This window comes from Aethalodelphis obliquidens, unplaced genomic scaffold, assembly GCF_003676395.1.
Source record: "Aethalodelphis obliquidens isolate GAN/ISIS:26980383/991018 unplaced genomic scaffold, ASM367639v1 scaffold1, whole genome shotgun sequence".
NCBI lineage: Eukaryota > Metazoa > Chordata > Mammalia > Artiodactyla > Delphinidae > Aethalodelphis > Aethalodelphis obliquidens.
Window position 1 is genome coordinate 55,545,988 of NW_020837945.1, and position 20,931 is coordinate 55,566,918.

Consider the following 20,931-nt stretch of genomic DNA (forward strand, 5'->3'; position numbering starts at 1 on the left):
TTGTTGTCAATCAACAAATTATGAAAGATACCAAGAATGTGATGAAATACAAAGCTTCTAAATGAAAATCTTCCTATTTGTAACTCAGATCACATTACAAAAGAAAAATATCTTGGAAAGCAGAAGGGTTAGAAAGGAATCACAGACTCCTAAAAAGAGAGGAACACTGGAGACCATGCTAAACCAACCCCCCATGTTAGAATTCAGCCTGTGTTTTAAAAGGCCTCCAATTGATTATGTAAAACAAATTTACTGTTACAGCAAAGACAAAACCCAGCCCTAAAGGACTGTGCGGTGTAGTCCATGTTCTTACCTTGGAGTTGCTGACATATTTCATGAAAATTGTTAGGACTTACCTAAAGCCTTTAGTGTAAGTGTAGTCTTGTGATATTGGTTCGGTTATTTCTTTGTAGCTGAGAGAAAAATTGTCTTCTTGTAGCAATTAATGGACTAATACAACTTTTCAGTGTACCCTTTAATTAAAAAGGAGAAAGGAAAATTTCTAATTGAAATATAATTTTTGCGAATGATAGGATAATTTCTAGCTAGAATTAGTGTAATTTTTTTAATGAAATTAGAGCTTTCTGCTTACTGCCTTGAAGTATACCTTTTTATTTTTTAATATTTATTTATTTATTTGGCCGTGTCAGGTCTTAGTTGTGGCATGCGGGATCTTCACTGCGGCACGAGAGATCTTTCATTGTAGCACACGGGTTTCTCTTTAGTTGTGGTGCAAGGGCTCTAGAGTGTGCAGGCTCAGTAGTTGCGGTGCACAGGCTTAGCTGTCCCACCGCATGTGGGAACTTAGCTCCTTGACCAGGGATTGAACCGGCGTCCCCTGCATTGGAAGGTGGATTCTTAACCACTGGACCACCAGGGAAGCCCTGAAGTACACCTTTTTATACTGTGCTATATTTTATTTACCCAAACCACAGTATATACTAAATACTAGATGCTGTGAGAAATGGAAAAAAACTAAGTACGAAGGAGATTGATTTTACTAGTTCTCCCAAGGGTAACAAATTCTAGAGATTTGTTATAATTTTCTATGTATTTATTTGCTCTCTTACCCTTCCCTCAGAAAGAGTGGTATTAAAAGTACACAGAACAGTATAAAGGACAACGAAATAAATCAACACAAAGAGAAAATAAGGAGCAAGGTGTACAATTAGTTCACAAATATGAGTAGCATATAATTCCTAGAGATTTAGTTAAGATAGAGTGTGTGTCAGATGATACACAAGGCCAGACAGATGACCAGTGACAATATTCACATGGATTATAAGAGTAAAAATGTACCTGTTCTTGAGGAGATCCTCAGCTTCTTATACCTGATACCAAGTGATGTATTAAGCAATATCTTCCAGTCCATAGCATCTCTATAATTAATAAATTCAACAGCAAGTCTCATACAGTTGGTTCTTTTTCGTAAAATGAGTTTTATTTTGCTCTGATAACAAAGACAGAAAATGTAGAAATGGAAGAGAACAAAAAGAGCGACAGAGAGTTAATTTTTATTTTCTGGCTACAACCTGAAGTTTAGTTCTCTGTTGCTATTTTAGGCAGGTCATCAGCTGAGATGGAAGCAAGTTTGATATTCTCTTAAGAAACCTTGGGAACATAACTGGCGCATGTCCCAGTACAGAAATCATCGAAGCCACCATTTAGAGGTTGATCCAGGGAAAACCTACAGGGAGGGTCAAAAATCTCCTCCCAAAATCAGTTTTGTACCCTTTAAGCATGTGTATAAATGAATGAACAAATTCCTAAAATATGTCATGGGGATTTGATGCAATAATTCTAGAATGGACTATTTCTAAAGCAAGGTTACAAGTCACCCAATTTGGCTAAAGGTAAATTATCCAAACATCCATCAAATTCTTAATTTTAAGCAGTGCAGCTTTTTGGTCAATGTGTTGTGTTCTTAGATAAGTTATACTATGCTACTTTATATTATGGTATATAATTTCCAGGCTGAAAATAAAAAGAAATAATAAAGAACATCTGCCCAAAACAATAATTTGAGTTTTAAGTGCAGTACTTAATCTTCAGTCATTCTCTCTCTGACAATGGCTAGACAGAACAACAATTTCATGAGGTTACTCTTGGTTCATGCAGGTAGAACCATGTTGAGAGCATACAGGAAAACATCCATTTTTCTGTTCTCATAGTAGAAGAGTGTGCATTGAATACGTAAAAACAAACATATTAGGTCTTTAAGGTAAAGGCTGAAGAAAAGAGAATGGAAGCACATCTCCATTTCATGCTTCTCAAAATTATTATGTGGTCTGTGAAGAGATTGTTTCTACTCACCCTGACTCTTATGTTTTATGCAAGCATCTCAGTTTTATGCAAGCATATATGTCCTAGAGTTGCAACAGAGTTCAGCTAGTGTTATTTTCTAAATTTCTTTTTCTGGAGATTTTAATGACACTAATCAAACTTCCCAAAGACTGATTTTCTAAACAAGAAAATAAAGTTTTACCTTTATAGTTGTTACCACCCCTATAAATCTAATCAGATAGCTAGCTGTTAGCTCCAACTTCCTTGTATCAAGTTTCCTAGGAAACAAATAATAATCATTAGATTTTTTTCGCAATATAGATTCTGGGCAGAGAGAATTAGGTTGTGGTTGATGAGTAGTTTCACCAAAGCTACAGTGAGCACTCTTCTCACAGCGATCTGTTTCCCAGCCGCTGGGAGATAGATAGGTCCTTTCTCAATAGTACTAGAGACAAATGTAGCAGAATCTTCACTTGGTCTTTTCCTGGGTTGTGGATGTGTCTAGATGTCATACTTGATCAGAACCTTTCTGTTGGACCTGGTTATTACATTTATCCTTCTTCATCCACTCTTCATTTACTTAGTTGGCACATGTTTAGTGAGCACCTACTTTGTGCTGAATAGGTTGCCAAAATAATAGTGGGAGTAAGATAATAATAACAATAGCTACCATTTATTGAGCATCTATTAGTAAGAAATGCTATTCTACAAATTTCATTATATGTCTTAACGAATACCCATAACAATAGGTACAATGAGGAAATTAAAGAATGAAGATAAAGATCCATAAATCATTCTTTCTGTCCTTTGGGTAGCTCACAGTCTAGTGAGTGAGTGCTTCAGAAAGAAGGTACTTTTGAAGGATGACTAGGAGTTTGTCAGATGGCCAAGGGGGAAAGTATTTCAGGAAAAGGGGCAAATATACAGACATAAAGGCATGAAATGGTAAGTATGGTATCTACTGAAAATTGCAAGTGCTTCAGAATGATTGAAGCATGGTATATTATTGGGTGGATATAGTAGGTAAGTCCTAAAAGACAGGCAGGAAACTTAAAGTAACATTTTGTGGAAATTACTTATGGTAAGGAAAGAAAAGTGTTACATTCTCTATGTTTAGGGAGGAGATAGGAGCAGGTACCTTCTCCTGAAGGACCTATGTCACAGGCTCCAAAGAAAAAACAAAGGGACAACTTTCCCCAGAAACCATGGAGGAGAAGAGTGTATGGGGATCGTGTGTGTAAAGATGGTAGCTGGGTTAAGAGTGGTTGATGGAGCAAGGATTAATGGAAAGAGCCATCAACATAAAGTCAGGGCCAACTGAACTAACAGGAACAGAGGCCAAATTGACCTGAGCAGGGTCTGCTTAGTATTGTGTTTTAAAATACTGGCCTTCAAGACACCAAAATTCTTTGAGATGTGCATGTCCTTTGATCCAGCAATTCACCTTCAGGAATTTTTACCTTAAAAAAAATTAAGGTTGGGTGTATAGTTTTAGCTAAAGCTAGTCATCACAAGATTTCTTATATAACTAAAAATTAGAAGCAACTTAAATGTCTAACGGTAAGGGATTGATTAAATAAATTATGGGGGCTTCCCTGGTGGCACAGTGGTTGAGGGTCCGCCTGCTGATGCAGGCGACACGGGTTCGTGCCCCGGTCCGGGAAGATCCCACGTGCTGCGGAGCGGCTGGGCCCGTGAGCCGTGGCCACTGACCCTGCACATCCGGAGCCTGTGCCCCACAACGGGAGAGGCCACAACAGTGAGAGGCCCACGTACCGCAATAAATAAATAAACAAACAAACAAACAAATAAATAAATAATGGAAAATCCATACAGTGGAATAGACAGCAGCTAAAAGAAATGGAAGAATATTTTGCTTATAGGAAAAGACTCATGCTATAAAATTATCAGGGGAAATGTAAATAACAGTATAGTCAGTATAACTAAATCCTATGCCTCCGACCATAACAACTTCTACTCAGAAAATAATAATAAGTTTGGAATTGTATTAACCAAGGTGTTCACACTGATTGTCTCTTGATAGTAGGATTAGAGTTGATTCTTATCTTTTTGTTTTGCTTATCTGAGTTTACTAATTGTTTTTAACTTTGAACATACATGATGTGTATAATAAGTCTGGCCTCTTTGTAGCAATTAAAGTTCATTTATTTCAGTGTCACCAAACACTGACTGTAGAGGGTGAGTGATGAGAGTCTACATTTGGCTGAGTGAATAACCTAAAATGATAGTTGTAACATACCACAATAGAAAATATAGTGTGTGCACTCAAATTGCTTTAAAATGTCAATGAACTTAGAACTGTATCTAGACTGTGGGTCCTTAAGGGACATACACAAGGAAAAGAAAAGAAGAAAACTCTTTAATAATAGAATCATTAATCATTACTTTAATAACAGAAATCAGAAATTAATAACCCTATACTGTGACAGCAAAGAGGGAAACTGAGACCCATCTGGCAAGTGAGACAGCTTGCTGGCCCGATTGTTCACCATGAGAGTTAAATCAACCACCTGAAAGGGGTTATTATCAACAGGAGGGGGGACAATCGAGCTCTGAAAGTTTGCCTTAAAAATTTGCTTTAACCCAGCAATTTGACTCCCAGGAAACTTTCTCCAGATAAGTCCACATACATGGAAAATGTCTATCCAATGGGGTTTCTTGCTTTATTGTTTGTAAGAAAAATGTTTTAAAAATCAGAATGTCCATCTTAGAGAATTGGGTATATAAATTATATTACAGTAACACTATGAAATTCTATGCAACCACTAAAAATAACATACTAACATGGTAAAAATCCCCCAAACACAGTGGTAAGTTTTTCTAAAAAGGCTAATAAGTGTAATATTAGTGTCCCATTTATGTTTTAATAGAGGACCTTAAGTGTTATTCTATATTTGATGGTTGGAATTTTTAAAATTTATACTCAGCAGGCACTTGTTTTTTAAATAAACAATTAGACTTAAAAATCAAATCTAAAAATATGTGCAGTATCATATAACTAGAATTTTTAATATATTTTAAATAGTTTATTATATTATAGAATTCTATAAGTATTTATGGGATTATGTTCATGATGAATGAATTAGGCACCTCCAAATGTTAGTGTTTTTAGCCAAATTAATTGGTAGCTCTATTGCAGAAGATAAAAGACTGCTCAAGTCTTCTCAGTTTTCTAATACTTTATGAAATATAAAAATTCCCTGAAAGAAAATAAAACCACTCATTTCACTACCATTATCAGTTAACTTTTCCCATTTATTAATTCTTGAAAAATTTTTATAAATCCTGTAGTATATGTCTGGCACAGCAGAATAGAAGGCAGAAATGGTCCTATTCTCTGTGGAGCATATAGTATTTTGAACATCTAACCACGTGGTACAAAATTAAGGAGGTAGCAGACATTAGTAGACAGGTGTTAAAAGAGACACAAACTAGTTCAAACAAAAGCAATGTATAGATGAATAAGTGATATGCAAATTATATGCATATATGTATATGTACATCTATATCATAAATAAATATATATTTTATATATTTAATCACCACTATGCCTAACTATGCTCATTTAAAAATAAATGATGCCAATAAATAAATAAAGCAACTCAAATACATAGAGGGCAGTTCAACAACCACTGCAATGTTAATAATTCAAAGAAAATTAACAACTCAAACGTCAAATCTGAGATTCAGAAAATAAGTAAAATAGAGCAACACAAAGAACATCTGGATTTAGGGAGTCTTTATTTGATGGTTTAAAGACAGGCTATAGGGAAGTAAAGCTAATTTCCCTCCTATTAAAGATTTTGCCTCTTCTGCTTATTATGTTTAGCGTATTTGGATTTCTTTGAAAGGGCTTAAAATGTTCTAGGCAGCCACAGAGAGAGAGTTGGGACTATGAAGGAACATAATCTCTGTTGTAGCTATTTTCACATTGCATTTCTAATTATATGCTCACACATTCACATCCCCAACTAAACAGAGTTCCTTGAGGGCAAATATTCTGTTTTCTTTACCTCTGATTCCCTAATATAGGGCATAGTTCCTGGCACAGAAGAGATACTGACTGAATACATAAATATATAGTATTATACAATCACAAGTTATTTTTCTGGGGTCAGTATTCACATGGGTACATGACTACTAAGATAATTAGCCGAATTTTATATATGTATGTAACTATATCTCATATTTTATAATATATTTACAAATATATTTGTTATTAGGCTAATTATCTTAGTAGTCACTCATATATGTGTAAAGATTGCCATAGATAATCAAGGGCAACTGACAGGCAATATCCCACAAAACCCCCTTTACAGCTCAGGAATGAAAAAAGAGGCCTTCGCAGAGGGGAAGAGCAGAATCAACCCTCCATTATCTGCTCATGGAGCTCTAAATAGTATGAGAAAACTCCTTATGGCCAGTCTTGACAAAACTGGGTTACTATTATTCCAGTATTATTGTTTTATCCCAACACACAGTGTCCTACAGTACTGGGATTAGTAGAAAGTGATAAGTGATTCTCCGTAATAATGAAAGCATGGATTCAATATGACTACAGACAAAGGATTAAAGAAACGGGAAAAGTATAGCCTATTATGACTCTGCATAATATGGAAGTTCTTAATTTTGAACCAAAGTTTTTATAACCTGTCACTATTTGTCAAATCTTAGTAGCTAGACTAAAAATGTCTTCCATTTCATCTTTACTAAGAATGTGGGACACTTGCTTCCTTTTACCCAGGCGGGAATTTGAATACCTATTTTGAAATCTGTAAAAAGCCTTTGGCTGTCAATGCTAACTAATTTCTTGACAGAGATTTGTCCTTTGTTGTGAATAAACACAGTGGTTTTAATTGTGGGAATACCTAGCTCAAAACAAATGAGTGCGCAGCTACTATATTAAGCGTGTGTTTTCTTCTGTTCACAGAAAACTCTGAATGCCAGTTTTATGTCTGGGCAATTCTAGCCTTCTTGGGTTTAGCTCTGACTATATCGCTTATCTTCAACATTTCCCACTATGTGGAAAAGCAGCGACAAGGTAAGACATTTTCAGAAATAGCCATATGAAACCTGCTTGAGTGGATATTGAGTCACTGGAAAACCTACAGAATAAGATGATTTTATGAAATGTTATTCAGTAAGATATTTTTATCTGTAGAAAATCTATCTGGTACTTTTTTTTCACGCTGAGGGTTCTCTTGATTTAAACATGTAATCATGTGAGAAATGTAAACAGACTCCCAATTTTAGCTTTATCTCTACTAGAGGGTACAGCGTAGGAAGGGATTATCCTGGGAAAATGTATTTTTCCATCTTCCTCCTCCAGTTGAACAACTCATGAAATTGTAGCCTATTCTGGAGCATCTGTAAAGGTTCTTTCTGGTGTGTGATGAGAAGAGTGAAGACTAGGTCTTTTAAGGTTCCACACAAGTCTATTCAAACTTCTCAGCAACAGTCGGCCTCTAGAGTGCAGCAGGCTTGGTTGGGATCAGAAGGGAACTGGAAAAGCAATAGACTGAACCACGGGCTTTTTATCAAACACTCCCAGAGTCTAGGATCTGCCACCGACAGCTTTTCTTTCCATTAAGCTGGGCAGAAGTATTAACCACGTGGCTTTCACCCTCTTGTGCCATGATTGAATTAGTGTGGTGCGCATCAAGTGGCACAATGTTTGCACGCTGTAGGCACTCAACATAGGTATGTATGCTGAACACAATGACGGGTGAATGGAGGAATGAAAGTTCAGCTATTTCGTGGAGTGCTCTTAATATTCTAGAACCAAAAAACTCCTGGGGGCAGGACATTTAGGTGGTAAACACATAGAAAAGAAAAGGTAAATACATTTTCTTTAAACAGATGAAAATAAATAAAGCAAAGTTAACAAAACTAAGTTAAGTACATGTGTCCAAGTAAAAGTACACGGAGCTAAATTAGAACAATGGTCAGATTCCAGAGAGAGTCCTTGATCCGCTTAAGAGTGTCTTAAGTGTTGATAATGCTAATGTAAGGTATGAAGAAGGCATTATTGTCATACAGATTTGAAAAAAAAAAGATGAGAGTCACTAGCAAATGAAGTGACATGGCTGAGGTCTCACGTCTATTCAATACCAAAATCAAGGATAAATGCTCAGTTTTTCTAATTATCTGTTTAAAACAGTTTCCAGCAGCACATGCTCCTTTTACACTGTTGACCCAATGTCCTCAGCCAGAAACCCAACACTCGTTTAGGCTCTCTATTACATCATTTCTATGCCAAAGATGAAATTCCAGGTAAGCAACACATTTTCATTAGCAATGATTTCAGTAGTTATTTTTTATTTTCAAATATTTTTCAGACTAACAAACTTTATATGTCAGTGCAAGATGACCCATCAGACATCTTCTAAAAAGTTTCCTTCCTTTATAGAAAGAAGAGAGCTAACAGTAGCACTTTTCTTTGTATAATAGCTTAAGATGACTACATTTCAATTATTTTATTGAAGTATTTTATGAATGCAGATAATATTGTCACCTGAATTAGTAAAAGGTGAACTGAGAGCTGTAAGAGATGAAATAATTTAAGGTGGGAACCAGGACAAGAATTTATCTGAGCCAGTACTTCACTCTTGCTTGATTCCGGCCGAAATCCTCTGGAGATGTGTATGGGGCCAGGGAACAAGCGGTTTTATGTGTTTAATGTAAACCCAACTGTTTAACTTAAATTTTATTTAGCAAATTTGACCTATTTACTTTCAACCTAAATAGTCCTTTTTTTCAGCCCTATGATTGCATTGAATTGTGGGGAATATGTATGTTTAGAATCACTTTTTATCAATGTGATCAAGACCAGGGCTGGTCTAATTTTACTGACCTATTACTTCTGCCCAGAACTATTTGGCTGTACCAGTCTATTACAACACAAGGTGAATAGGTTTTCCAATTCTCATTTTTGGTTGTTTGTGTATTGGAATTTATTTACCCATATTCATACCGTTTTGCTACCGTACAAACTTTTGGGGGGAGTTAATTGCTTGTGATGATTAGTTGACCACTGTTAAAAGACAGTTGCCTAACTAAAAAAAAGTGGGCTTTTCTTTTTTTACAAAGGCAGATTTTTTTTTTCTTCTTTCTAATTGTACAAACCCAGGCATGCTATATGTGACTCTATTGCCTAAAATCAACAGAGTGGGAAAGAACGCTTAAAAAAAACAGGAAATTGTGAATGACATTTATTGATGTACTTTTAAAAATCAATTTCAGTTCCCTCAATTGTTTTTAAAATCACGGCTTTTGAAGTCAAGCTGACCTGTATTAGAACTCTGTTTTCAATATCTACCTGGGAGAACTTGTCTGAGGAACGTAACTTCTCTGACTTTCAGATTCCTTATCTACAAAATGTGGAAAATACTATCTAGACCATGGAGTTCTTGTGAGAAGTATGCAGATACCTTAGCACAGTGCTGAGGATTTAGTAGGTGGGTCCTGGACAGGGTACAGCCCACGTCACTGTTCCTGGTGGCCCGGGTGCTTCCTTCTTTCACTCCTTCCACAAATGTTTGTTAGAGGTTTACTATGGCTTCATTTAATTTTAATGTCTGTTATTTCAGTGAACATTAGTTTCTCTGGCTTTTTCACCCCTCCCACCATCCTTAAACTCTCTAAGCCCTCTCCAGCTCTCATCCCATTTCCTGCCCCCCGTCTCTTTATTATTTAACATGTCTGTACAATAACCTGAGTTTTAGTGATAACGGTTGTGTTCAAGTCTGTGAACATACAGGTTCATTTTAGAGAGTTTTCTGTAGGCTTCCATGGAGTTGGTTCTAAATATTAGTCTGTCTCCAATTAATTTATCTGAGCAGTAAAGAGCTAAAGACTTCTCGAACACATCCCTTTTCTGTACCCTCACCGACTCCTTCATGGTGATCTTATGCCCTACAGATGCATATGAGCCCAGTGGATTGCCCTGCAGCAGAGCCCTGCCTCTCCCTTTCTAAGGATGGTGAAAAAGACAGAGACGCCAGTGGGAGGGGGAGAAAAAGACACCTAGAGAGAGGGGAGTGGAGATATGCCAGAGTGCTCCAGTCTCCACCACAGCCCCCTGATGCTCAGGCCCCTCACTGCTGCACTGCACCATCACTCCCACCAGCCAAAGACACTACGCCCTTACCCAGGTCTGAGTCAGGTCCCACAGACTCTGCCTGACTACTCCAGGCAGGATGAAGTGTCCAGCAGGGGAGTCACAATTTTCAGCACTGGGTCAAGTATAGGGATGGAGTGTTATCTCATACCCTCATGTGCACCTTCCCATCCTTTTAGGACACCCTCTTTCCCCCACACCCCACCCCACCCTGAATACCCTAGACCTGCAATCTGCTAGGAATTATGGTACCACCCACTTCCACCACCGGGACTTGGGTTGGGTCATGGGTAGGCTCACCCCCGAGCTCATGGATCCAGAAAAAAAAACAAAAAAAGACTGAGACTTCACTGGATCTTTACTCCTTAGGCGGAGCACATTACCCTGGGTCTTGCACTTTATAGATGTGCAAATTTAAGATTAGCCTTGGAACAGTGTTTGTTGTTGCCAGATAAGGCCCTTTGTTCTTATCCCATCTCCCCTTTTTCTCTCTGCAGTCCATTCCCAACCACTCAAGTATTACTAATGACCCATCCTTTCTACCTCATATAAGCAAACAGCACTGTCTTTCTTTCTCACCCAGAGATTCCAAGTGGATTTGGGATTAGCTCTGCAAACTGTTTGACTCCTTTTCAGTCCTCCTGAAGACTCCTCACTGCTTTGTTTCTCCTGGACAGACAGACTAGAAGAGATTGCATCATATTAGCCAAGTTTTCTGCCCCTTGGTCTGTGTACACAATGCCCCTGCATCTGGCCTTATGTAGCTTTTTATTTCTACATCTTTGTGCTATTCTTTGTGGCTAAGAAACTTGCAAGATATGACTCCACCTTGGCAAACAGTTAGCGAGTAAGTTTTGCAGGTGTATTAAATAGCTTAAAAAAGAAAATCTCTATCCCAGCAACAATGCAGTATCTACACATTCAATCAGATAGACAAGATAAGCCACTCCTTGATGTTTTCTGTAGCAGGGCTAGGTAGAAGCTTTGAAATGGAGTCCTCCTTCCCCCCAAATAAATCTTTCATTTGTATGTGATTCTTTGTCCAAATCTGTTCTTTACTAGGATTATATTTATCTCTTTTCCTGATAGGAATGCATTCACTTTTTCTTCCTTTAAGTCCCCAAAATATTCTTTATCTAAGCTTTCCTCTCTGTTTTGAGAAGGATAAAGAACTGCATGGTTTGCTCATACATCAAAGTCCTATCAGTGTATCTCCTATTTGCTAGAAAATTATGCCACATATTTCACATTAAAAATGTATCATAAAATTTGTATTATGGAGTTCAAACCATGTGTTCTTGTTTCTTGTTGTTATGTATCACACATGGAAGAGTGAACACTATAAAGGGGAAACATAAAAGAAAATGTTAGCTCACACCCTTTCAACCATGAACCTGACCACAGTGTTTATATCTGAATCACAAGAGAGGATTATGAAAACTCACCCAGCTTTTCTCACACAGAGTCTTGCAAACATAACTGCTTTATAATAAAGTAAAAACTGTGTTTGATTTTATTAAATATAACTGAAATGTTTAAGTAGGTTTTAAATCATGCCAGTTACTTTTAAATAAACCTATAAGGCCTGAGGACAGAGCAAGCTCTTTTCGGGAGCCTGAGCTTGCAGACCTTTCTCCTTTGCCGTAACCTCTAAACCTTTGACTGCTATACCTCTATTGAAAGAGATCATATTCTATCACACTTCTTATGGTAAGTATTGTAAAACTAAAACGACACAAGTACTGATTGTCCCACTCCAGATTATACATTTAAATTTTAAGAGTAGTGTGATGTGGTGACCTCAAACTTTTAAGGTTCCCTTTCAGGGTGCTTCTTCAATACAGTTGGTTTTGATGTGTAGTATCCTTTACCCATTACTTATTTTCTCCTTCTTCACATTGTTTTAGTTCCCTTTCATTCTACCTAAGCATCGCATTATTATATTGTAGCCTTTATATAGTTGTTTCTCTTTTTCACACAAAGCTTTTTGGTCTAAATCTTTTAAGTATTTATTTATTTATTTGCTTTTCTCTGCTGCTAATACATCGAACTACATTTTCCTTTTCCTTCTATAGAACTATCCTTTTACATATTACAGCAGTGTATTTTCCAGGCACCATCATTCATACTCTAAGCACCTCCAACTGGAAAATCCACATTATCTTTAAGAACTATTGGTCTGTTTGGAGAAACATTCTTACTCCATATCTAGTTTTTTTTATTCTATTTAAGTACTGTCATTATTTTTTGTTTGTTTTTATCTTTTCTTTGAATTTACTACTCAATTGGTGAAAATCTTCTTGCAAAAGGTGAGATTTGATTATTTCATTTCAAATCAAGCTTTACTTATAATTTTTTTATCTTTCAAATAGCATTTAAATTATATCAACTACTTTTCAGCTAATCCATTTAATGAAGAAACTTCGTAATTCAAATCAGCACAATTAAACGTGGCTTGCTGCAGGATATGGATTTAGAAATATAATATTGATAACCAACTTTGTCATTTTCTAAAATGTTTTTACATAAATTATTTCATTTATCTTCCACATCTACTCCATGATATAGGCATTATTAACACTATTTTATTGATAAACTAAGAATCAGTTTTGCAATGATTTTCATGTTCATTTGCAATGAAATGCATTGAAGAGCTGGTACCCAAATCCAGTGTCTTCTGATTCCTAACCCTGAATTTGTTCCATGATACCTCAGGCTACAGGTGGGCTAAATTCTTGTGTATGCACTTTAATTCCAGACAAATCTGAATAATAATTAATGACCTGAGTATAAACATGTACTTCATATAAAAAGAAATCAATACATACTTTATATTTGCCAGTTAACAATTTTCTAATCTATATTAACTAATTTTTATTCCTATGCTTATTGATATGTTTTACATTTCTCAAGCTTTCTGATTTTGCTGGGCTTCCATTAACTTGTGGCTACTGTGCAACAGTAGACTTCTCTAGGCTTCTCCCCACAACCATGTTGCATTCATATTCACAAAACTAGTCCGAAGGTAGTTGAAAACAGCTGCATCTTTTAGATGCAGTCCATGGTAAGACATTGACTGTGGGCTAGAAGAAACATATTTCTGACAGATCCCAAATGGGATTCATCACTTTCGGTCCCATAGCTGCTTCATGTTTGTGCTTTGCAAAAACTTCCCGCATTTGGTCATTTACAGAATTCTTCCAAACACATTGACACATGACATATCCATTTCGCCCTCCAATGTGGTGATTTTAATAATTTGTTTGAAACATTATTTAATAATGTTTCTCTAAGAGTTAATGACCTCCCTGGAAAATCACAACTTTGTCACACATAAATCTAACTAAAAATAGTCTTTGTAGTTGTTTGGTGACTTGCTCAATTATTGGGAAACATTTTTGTTAGTTTCTTACCAACACACAGTGTTTTCCAAATGTTAAAACGGAAAGATCACCATTTGATTGCTATTGTCTCTGAGTCACTGTCAGAGACTTAGATAATACTGGGCTTTACTTTCATATGATAGTTTTTGCAAGATTTTGGTTTTTATTTAATGCCAGGTTTAATAAAATGCAATCAAAATATAATAAATATCATATTATATACAACTATTCAGTTCAAAGAAAATTTATTGAGAAACCAGTAATACACACTGCTTCATAATTTTGACCTTAATTATTAAAACTGAACTCTGAATTTCTCTTAATTTTCCCTATTGCCTCTCTAAAAATTTCTTGAAACTATTTTTTTCCAATTTTGAATACACATATTTAATTTGAAGTACAAATACTTCCTTTCATTTGCCTTTGAACCACCACCTCCAAGGTTCAACAGTGGATACTTTGAGATTTGACCCCTACTTTTTTCATGATTTTACAATCTTACATCAAATCTCCGGTCAGTCTGGTTTTTGCAGACCAGCATACTGTTTCCCTTAAGAGCCATTCTACTGTTTTGATTACTTTTAGAGACTGTGTTGCCAACCTTTTCTGGATTTCTTCTCCCTAGAACCCTTATCTCTCCTTACCTCTCCTTTTACCATGTGGGTGAAATGTAATCATGACCAGAGGAACTTCCTGAACATTATTTTTATGATGTTGTTGTCACATAGCAAGCAATGATAATGGGCACTCCAAGATTAGATAAATAAGTAAATAAATAGAAATGTCTTCTAGGGACTTTTTTTTTTTTTTTTTCTTGATAAGGAAGAAGAGCCTAACCAAACCAGCAAGCGCAAATAGGGAAATCTGTCAGAAGGAAGCAGAGGTGTTTCGTAGAACCTGAAGGCAGAGAGTACAGCCTGGCCCCACAACAGGCTGGAACCACAGAAAAGGCAGGGACAGGTTTCCAGTGTACTCCGCTTGGTGTTTTCCTGCATGAAATGGCCACACAGCTGGGCTCTGCATTACTGCCAAGCTGCACCATGTTTTCATTCCAGATTACCAAGAGAGAACCTGATTGGCCCAAATCAGAGAATATCCTTATCCCTAGTTCAAACAGTGGTGGTCAAGTGGCTTGATTAAAGATGTTAACTGGCATTGAGGCTAAGCTCCCCTCAGAGCATGCTCTAGAAGGTTTAAGACATGTACGTCAAAATTTCTTTTAATTTGTCTATTTTGAATATCTTTCAGATAAAACATACACGTACTCCGATGACCACTTTCCCAGGTATGTAGAATATGAGTCATAGACTATGATTCCCAAGGAATAAGGAGAAGTAACTAATGTTATATTGCTTATAGGTTTGGCTCAGGAATGTTTCACTTGGGTTAAAATAAAATGAAAAGTGAGTTTTAATTACTTTTATTTCCACCTGAAGAATAATAGTTATAATATTATTATCTGCCCTAGTTACTTACTCATCCTGAGTCAGTGAGAGAGTTGGATGAAGGACAAAATGAAACTCTAACCTGTTATCTACAGAATCCTCATTAATTTTGGAAGAAGATATCCTAGATTAGGATTCAGTTCAGGTTGTAAAAATGTAGTCTAATTAAATATAGAATTGTGTGGCTCTTAAGAATTCAAGGTAGTAAGAAATCTGGCAATATTGATACAATTTAAGATATGTATGCACACCTACATAAACAAGGATGATTTGTGCTGTGCCATTTTTAAGGGTATTGCCAATAAATAACTCTAAAATAATATGCAGTTATAGACATAACATAACTTAATTGCTTATACTTATTAAGAATGTTGCAGACAAATTTGTGTAGTATAAAACTTTTTTTAAAGAAGGTTTATAATATAAAACATAGTAAAGAAGTTTCATTTTCTTGGACAATATATTCTGACCCAAATGTATCATTAGATTGGAAATTCCTCTTTTAGGATTAAAAAAATCTAAATATAGAAAATTTCCTAGAGGATTCTTCAAGATCTTTTTGAAATGGTAAACTGAAAGGCTGAAAAGGTCTTTCAAAAACACAAAGCTTTCTCACTGTACAGGGTAAGACTGCAAGCTTTTTATTGGCCTCTAAACTGTCCTTTTTTAAAAAACAATTCTTCTCCGTGTGGAAATGTCTCTGGAAGATTCAGATCTGGGCTACAGGCAGACCCACACAAAAAAGACAATCTATATTTTATGACTGTTTTTAACATTGGATTCTATAACATGAGATAATTTAAGTCATTAGTTCATTTCAAGAGTGATTTGCTGATTTGGTTACAACAAAAAATATGACAAAAAGAATCCTACATAACCATGTAGAAGTTAATCTGACGATTGATTTGATTCTTGTCATTTGAAAGGCAGTTAAGATGCAGTGTGATAGAAAGTCTTGTGATACTATCGTTCTACCAAAGACTGTGTTGGTGGTTTTTGGATTAGGATGGGAAGAATCAGAAAGAAAAATTGGTAAAACACTCATCTCAAAGCAAGCAGGCTCTTAGCTGCAGGGAAAATTCAGAAAGGAGGCTTGTTCCTTTATAACATTTGTTCCTTCAATAAATATTCATTCAACAAATAAGCATTTGTTTAGACAACAGAGATACAAAGATGAAAAGATGCGATCCTTCCCTCAAGGATTTAATAATCTGTTATCTACTGTAATAAATCTCCATTTAGGCAAAATTTGAATATACGATGCAGATTGTATCTATTAAAAAGAGGCTGGCATATTAATTCACAAGCTTATGTATGTACTTCACAGATTGTCTATTTCTCTGATTATGTAGTTTGGGATCCAAAGTCACCTTTATAGGAGAGCATGGAGGCTTCAGAAAAAAACGAATGAACTATCTCCAGCCATTAAGAAATAAACATTAAAACAGCAGGTGGAAATAAGGGCTATCTTTCTTAGGTAGGGCTAGAATTGTGGATGCTTCCTCAGTCCTTAGATGGTTCAAAGCTGGGTAGAAGGGAGGCAAGCTTCCCTCACACTGGGTTCCCTGCTGCACTGCCCCCCTGATCCTACTCAGCATTGGTTTAGGTGGGAAGCTATGCTGGAGGGGAAAGAAATTTGCTTCTCTGGTCTTATCTTCCTGCTTCCCCAAATCCCTGCCTTCCTACATTAGTAAGTCAGGAACATGATCACTTTAAGGACAGCAAAGCGTCTATATCTAATAGAAAGTTAAATATACACTTCCTGGTATTTACCCCTGGGCCACTTTATTTGTCCTTTAAACGTAATTCTACACAATTCTTGTCTTTTGATCTGTGTTAAGAGGATAATGCAGTGAGAATATCATCGGTTTGAGGTACAAACAGTTCTGGATGTTAATCACTCTTGCAATTACCAGGTTTGTAATCTTGGGAAAATGAGCATTGCTGAAGTGGAATTTTATCATCTGAAAAGTATGGATTATAATATAATACTGTACTTACAAGGGTAGCTGACTGATTTTTAAAAAAAAAAAAGGCTGAATGCTTTATTAGGTGAAAATTAAGGTCTAAGAAAATTCCCACCCGTTTGAATTATATTTACCCCTTAATTTAGGAAAGCAGTTCAGATTTACACTAAGCTTATTATAGCTCCTCAGTGTTCAGAGTCTCTCTCAAGGACTTAGGACAAATCCCCACCTGTTCCCAGGGTTGATTATCCTGATGACAATAGAACTCCTGGGTAGCCTTCCCTGGTGCCTCAGACTTCCAGGTAGATATGCAGATGAGACCCTCACTGTGACCGCTGCCACACTTGGAACCAAAGTATCTCCATGTTTTCAAGCCTTCTGTTTATTTGTTTTAATGTACAAGTAACCATAATCCAAGCTCCAACCCTGTGCGAATGCAAGAAGTCCAGTCCCTAACCTAAGTATTTTGGGGAATCCTCCAGAATATGCTTATAGGTTCCAAAAACCTTATTCTTGGTTGCCTCTTGGGCACCCCTAGCTCTGTGTCACTGCTCTAGTTTTCTTTCCCCGTCTTGTTTAGAATTCTTCATGCTGGCAGATCTTTCCAGTCTCCTTTCCCCAAAACTTTGACAAAGACTCTTCTTTTCAAGGGCTCCAAAGCACTGGCAATATAAGCTCCTGTGTTTGACTGACTTTACAAAAAAGTAGACATCATTAGAAGGACATATGAACACTGATCAAGAGAATAAAAATTTAATGTTAGATATCATTGCCTGAGAGTCCATTAACTTCCCCCCTCATAGGAAATACTACTGGTTCTTAGCTAATCCTAGCCATACTAACCCTAGTTATACAAAAATTGCTGGGGTTTACACTTTTCTCCTGGACCAAGGGTCTATCTTTGATATCCAATCACCCCAAATTCAAGAAACCTACACCCATGGCACAGTCCCTGCCAGAGAAAGTAAAAATTTAATGAACATATACTCAGGAACACATTGTTGCAACAACTTTGCCTTTTCTCTCCTCCTTCATTATTGCTTTTCCTTTCCTTTTTGTCTCATTCCCAGCAGTATATAAACAGACAGTACTGTCTGACATCTTTTAAAAAAAAAAGAAAAGAAAAGTTCCCTTGATATTAGATTGCCTATAGTTACCTCTCCATTGCTCTGCACCCTTCATAGCAAAACTTGGAAGTGCCATTTACATTCTGTCCATATTTGCTGACTTCTCTTCCTCTTCTCTTCTTTCTTGAACCTACTCTATTCGATCTTCTGTCTTCAATAATCCACTGACTCAGCTTTTGTCAAGATCACCAATGAAATCTACATGGCAAATCTTAGTCTTATTATACGTGGTCCATCTGTAGCATTTGACACATTGACACTCTACTTCTTGAGACACTTGCTTCTCCAGACTCTGGGCCACCCCCTTTTTGGTTTTCCTCCTCAATTAGTAGCAGCTTCTTCTCCTTTGCTGGTTCCTGAACCTTCGACAAGAGAGTGCCCAGGGCTCAGTCTAGTGAGCCTCTTCTCTATCTACACTCATTCCGTTAGTAATTTCATCCTCTCTCATGGCTTTCAGTAACGTTTAAACGCTGGTGAAGCCGAAACATACATCTGCCTATTCAAAGAAATGTCTACTAAGCAAATCAGGTTAACACTTAGCAAAAACAATTTCTGATAGACCCTAAGCTTACTCTTTTTTATCAATCTTACAAATTCCCAACCCCTTAAAATAGTTTTATTTAGTTTTACAGAAATCTTTCATTTTTATTTGGATATTGGAACCCTACATTTATGTCATAGAATTTGGGAGCTGAAAAGAACAATAGGGATTAAATAATTTAATATCCTTGTTCATAAATAAGGAAACTGAAATTCAGAGAATTTATGTCCAAAATCACCCATGCAGAAGTAATGATTTTTTAAAAATTGAATTTACTTATTTAATCTACTTAGATAATAAAGTATTTGAGGCATTTTCTTTAAAGCACTTCACAATAAAATAATAATAAAATATAAATACAAACTTTAAAAATAGAGACTAGAGAAAATTTATATGAAAGTAGAAAATTTGAACCCTAGTAAAAGATGCAATTAATATTATTTTAAATCTTGGAATGTCAGTAAATGTGCTGATTAGTTAGAAGATCATTTCAGACATGTTGAGAACAGTGGAGAATCTGATCTGGACCAAAACTCAGAGGTGCGCTAGTCTCTGGGCATATTTATTAATATATTTTAAATAGTAATCAATCTTCAACATAAAACACTGCCAAACATTTGTGCTTGAAGTTTATTAGATATTTGCAATAGGCTGGAGCTATTTGGCATTGCCAAGTAAAGACATACATTTTAATTTGTTGGTTAGGCAACTGCTTCTTTATAATAGTTTATTTGCAATGATTAATCATTTGAGACCTGCCTGTAGACACAAGGCACTGCATTATATATCACGTCTTATTTTCATTCATAGAGAATGAAATGATGTTCAGTTTTTGGACATGATTTATCATTTGCAGGTTGTATCTGCTATCTGTGTGGGCTAGGAAAAATGGATGGATTGTCTTATTAAAAATTCTTCACCTTTTGCTATTATATTCCCTGTATAGCCAGAGAAAAACCATGAGCAGGGACTATTCCATATCCCAATATTAAGCTGTAATGAATTACCAATGGAAAGAAAGGTTATGGATGAGTTTCTTTGTTATCAGATAAGCGAAATACATGTCAGGATCTGGATCTTCAAATCATTTCATACAGGTATCATTTGATCTGTTCTTTTTTTAACGATACCTACGTACTATTTACATATACTGTCTTCTTTCAGAAGCATGGGAGTAATATAGGTGTTCTGCCTTGAGATAAGAGTTCTTTTTCCTTTGATGCTATTCCCTCCAGCTCTCAGTGATATGTAATCTCAAAGTTAAAACATTTGCTGCTGTTTTATGAAATGCCACTCTCACTGCCTGAAATGTTCTTCTGTCCCCAACCTGCTATTGTGAAAGCTGGTCACCAGGGCCATTGTCACTGTTTGGTGACAATGGTAGGTTGCCTACTGTAATCCTAATTCAGATGAGGCTATACGGAAAGTTAATCAAACATCAAGAGCAAATAGTATTCAGAGCTTTAGCACCAGACTTGCATTACAATCCTAGCACTGACAGTTACTATGTGTCTTTTGACAGTTTACCTCTCTAGCTTGCAAATTCCTTATGTGCACAATGGGGCTTTTAAAAAATGCATCTCCTAGGGTTGTCCTGAGGGTTGAATGAGCATTGGCATAAAGAAAAGCTTTCACAATTGTTATTTATTGCTGATATTACACATAAGGTTAGGGAAAATACTTTAATCTATCTGAATCTCAGACTTACCTGTAAAGTGGAAAATAATAATATTTCTGCAGAATTTCCCTTGGTTTTTGATATAATGCATGTAAAACAGCACAGTATTTGGATGTAATAGGTGATCAATCATTTTATTGCATCTGCCAAGCTGAGTCTACGATATTTCTCTGGCCTCTTATTTTTTAATCATCACTGTCAGTTAATATTTATTTAGTAAACAGAGTGTTAGGGGTATGTTCAGAGTGATATTCTTGGCAAATAAACAGGAAGTACAATGTATAGATTAGAGCACAGATAATCTAGGTTCTAATCCCAGCTCTGCCATTTACTAGTCTTGTGACCTTCAGCAAATTATATAACCAAT

At 36.2% G+C, this 20,931-nt stretch overlaps 1 protein-coding gene across 1 annotated transcript in view; it reads left to right on the forward strand.

Annotated features, from left to right (window-relative positions):
* Positions 1–20,931, forward strand: part of TRAT1 (T cell receptor associated transmembrane adaptor 1) — a 51,186-nt gene that overhangs the window by 19,671 nt on the left and 10,584 nt on the right. The window contains exons 2-3 of the mRNA XM_027104250.1: positions 7,235–7,345; positions 15,055–15,091. Coding sequence (XP_026960051.1) covers positions 7,235–7,345; positions 15,055–15,091 — 148 coding nt within the window. The remainder of the gene's footprint in view (positions 1–7,234; positions 7,346–15,054; positions 15,092–20,931) is intronic.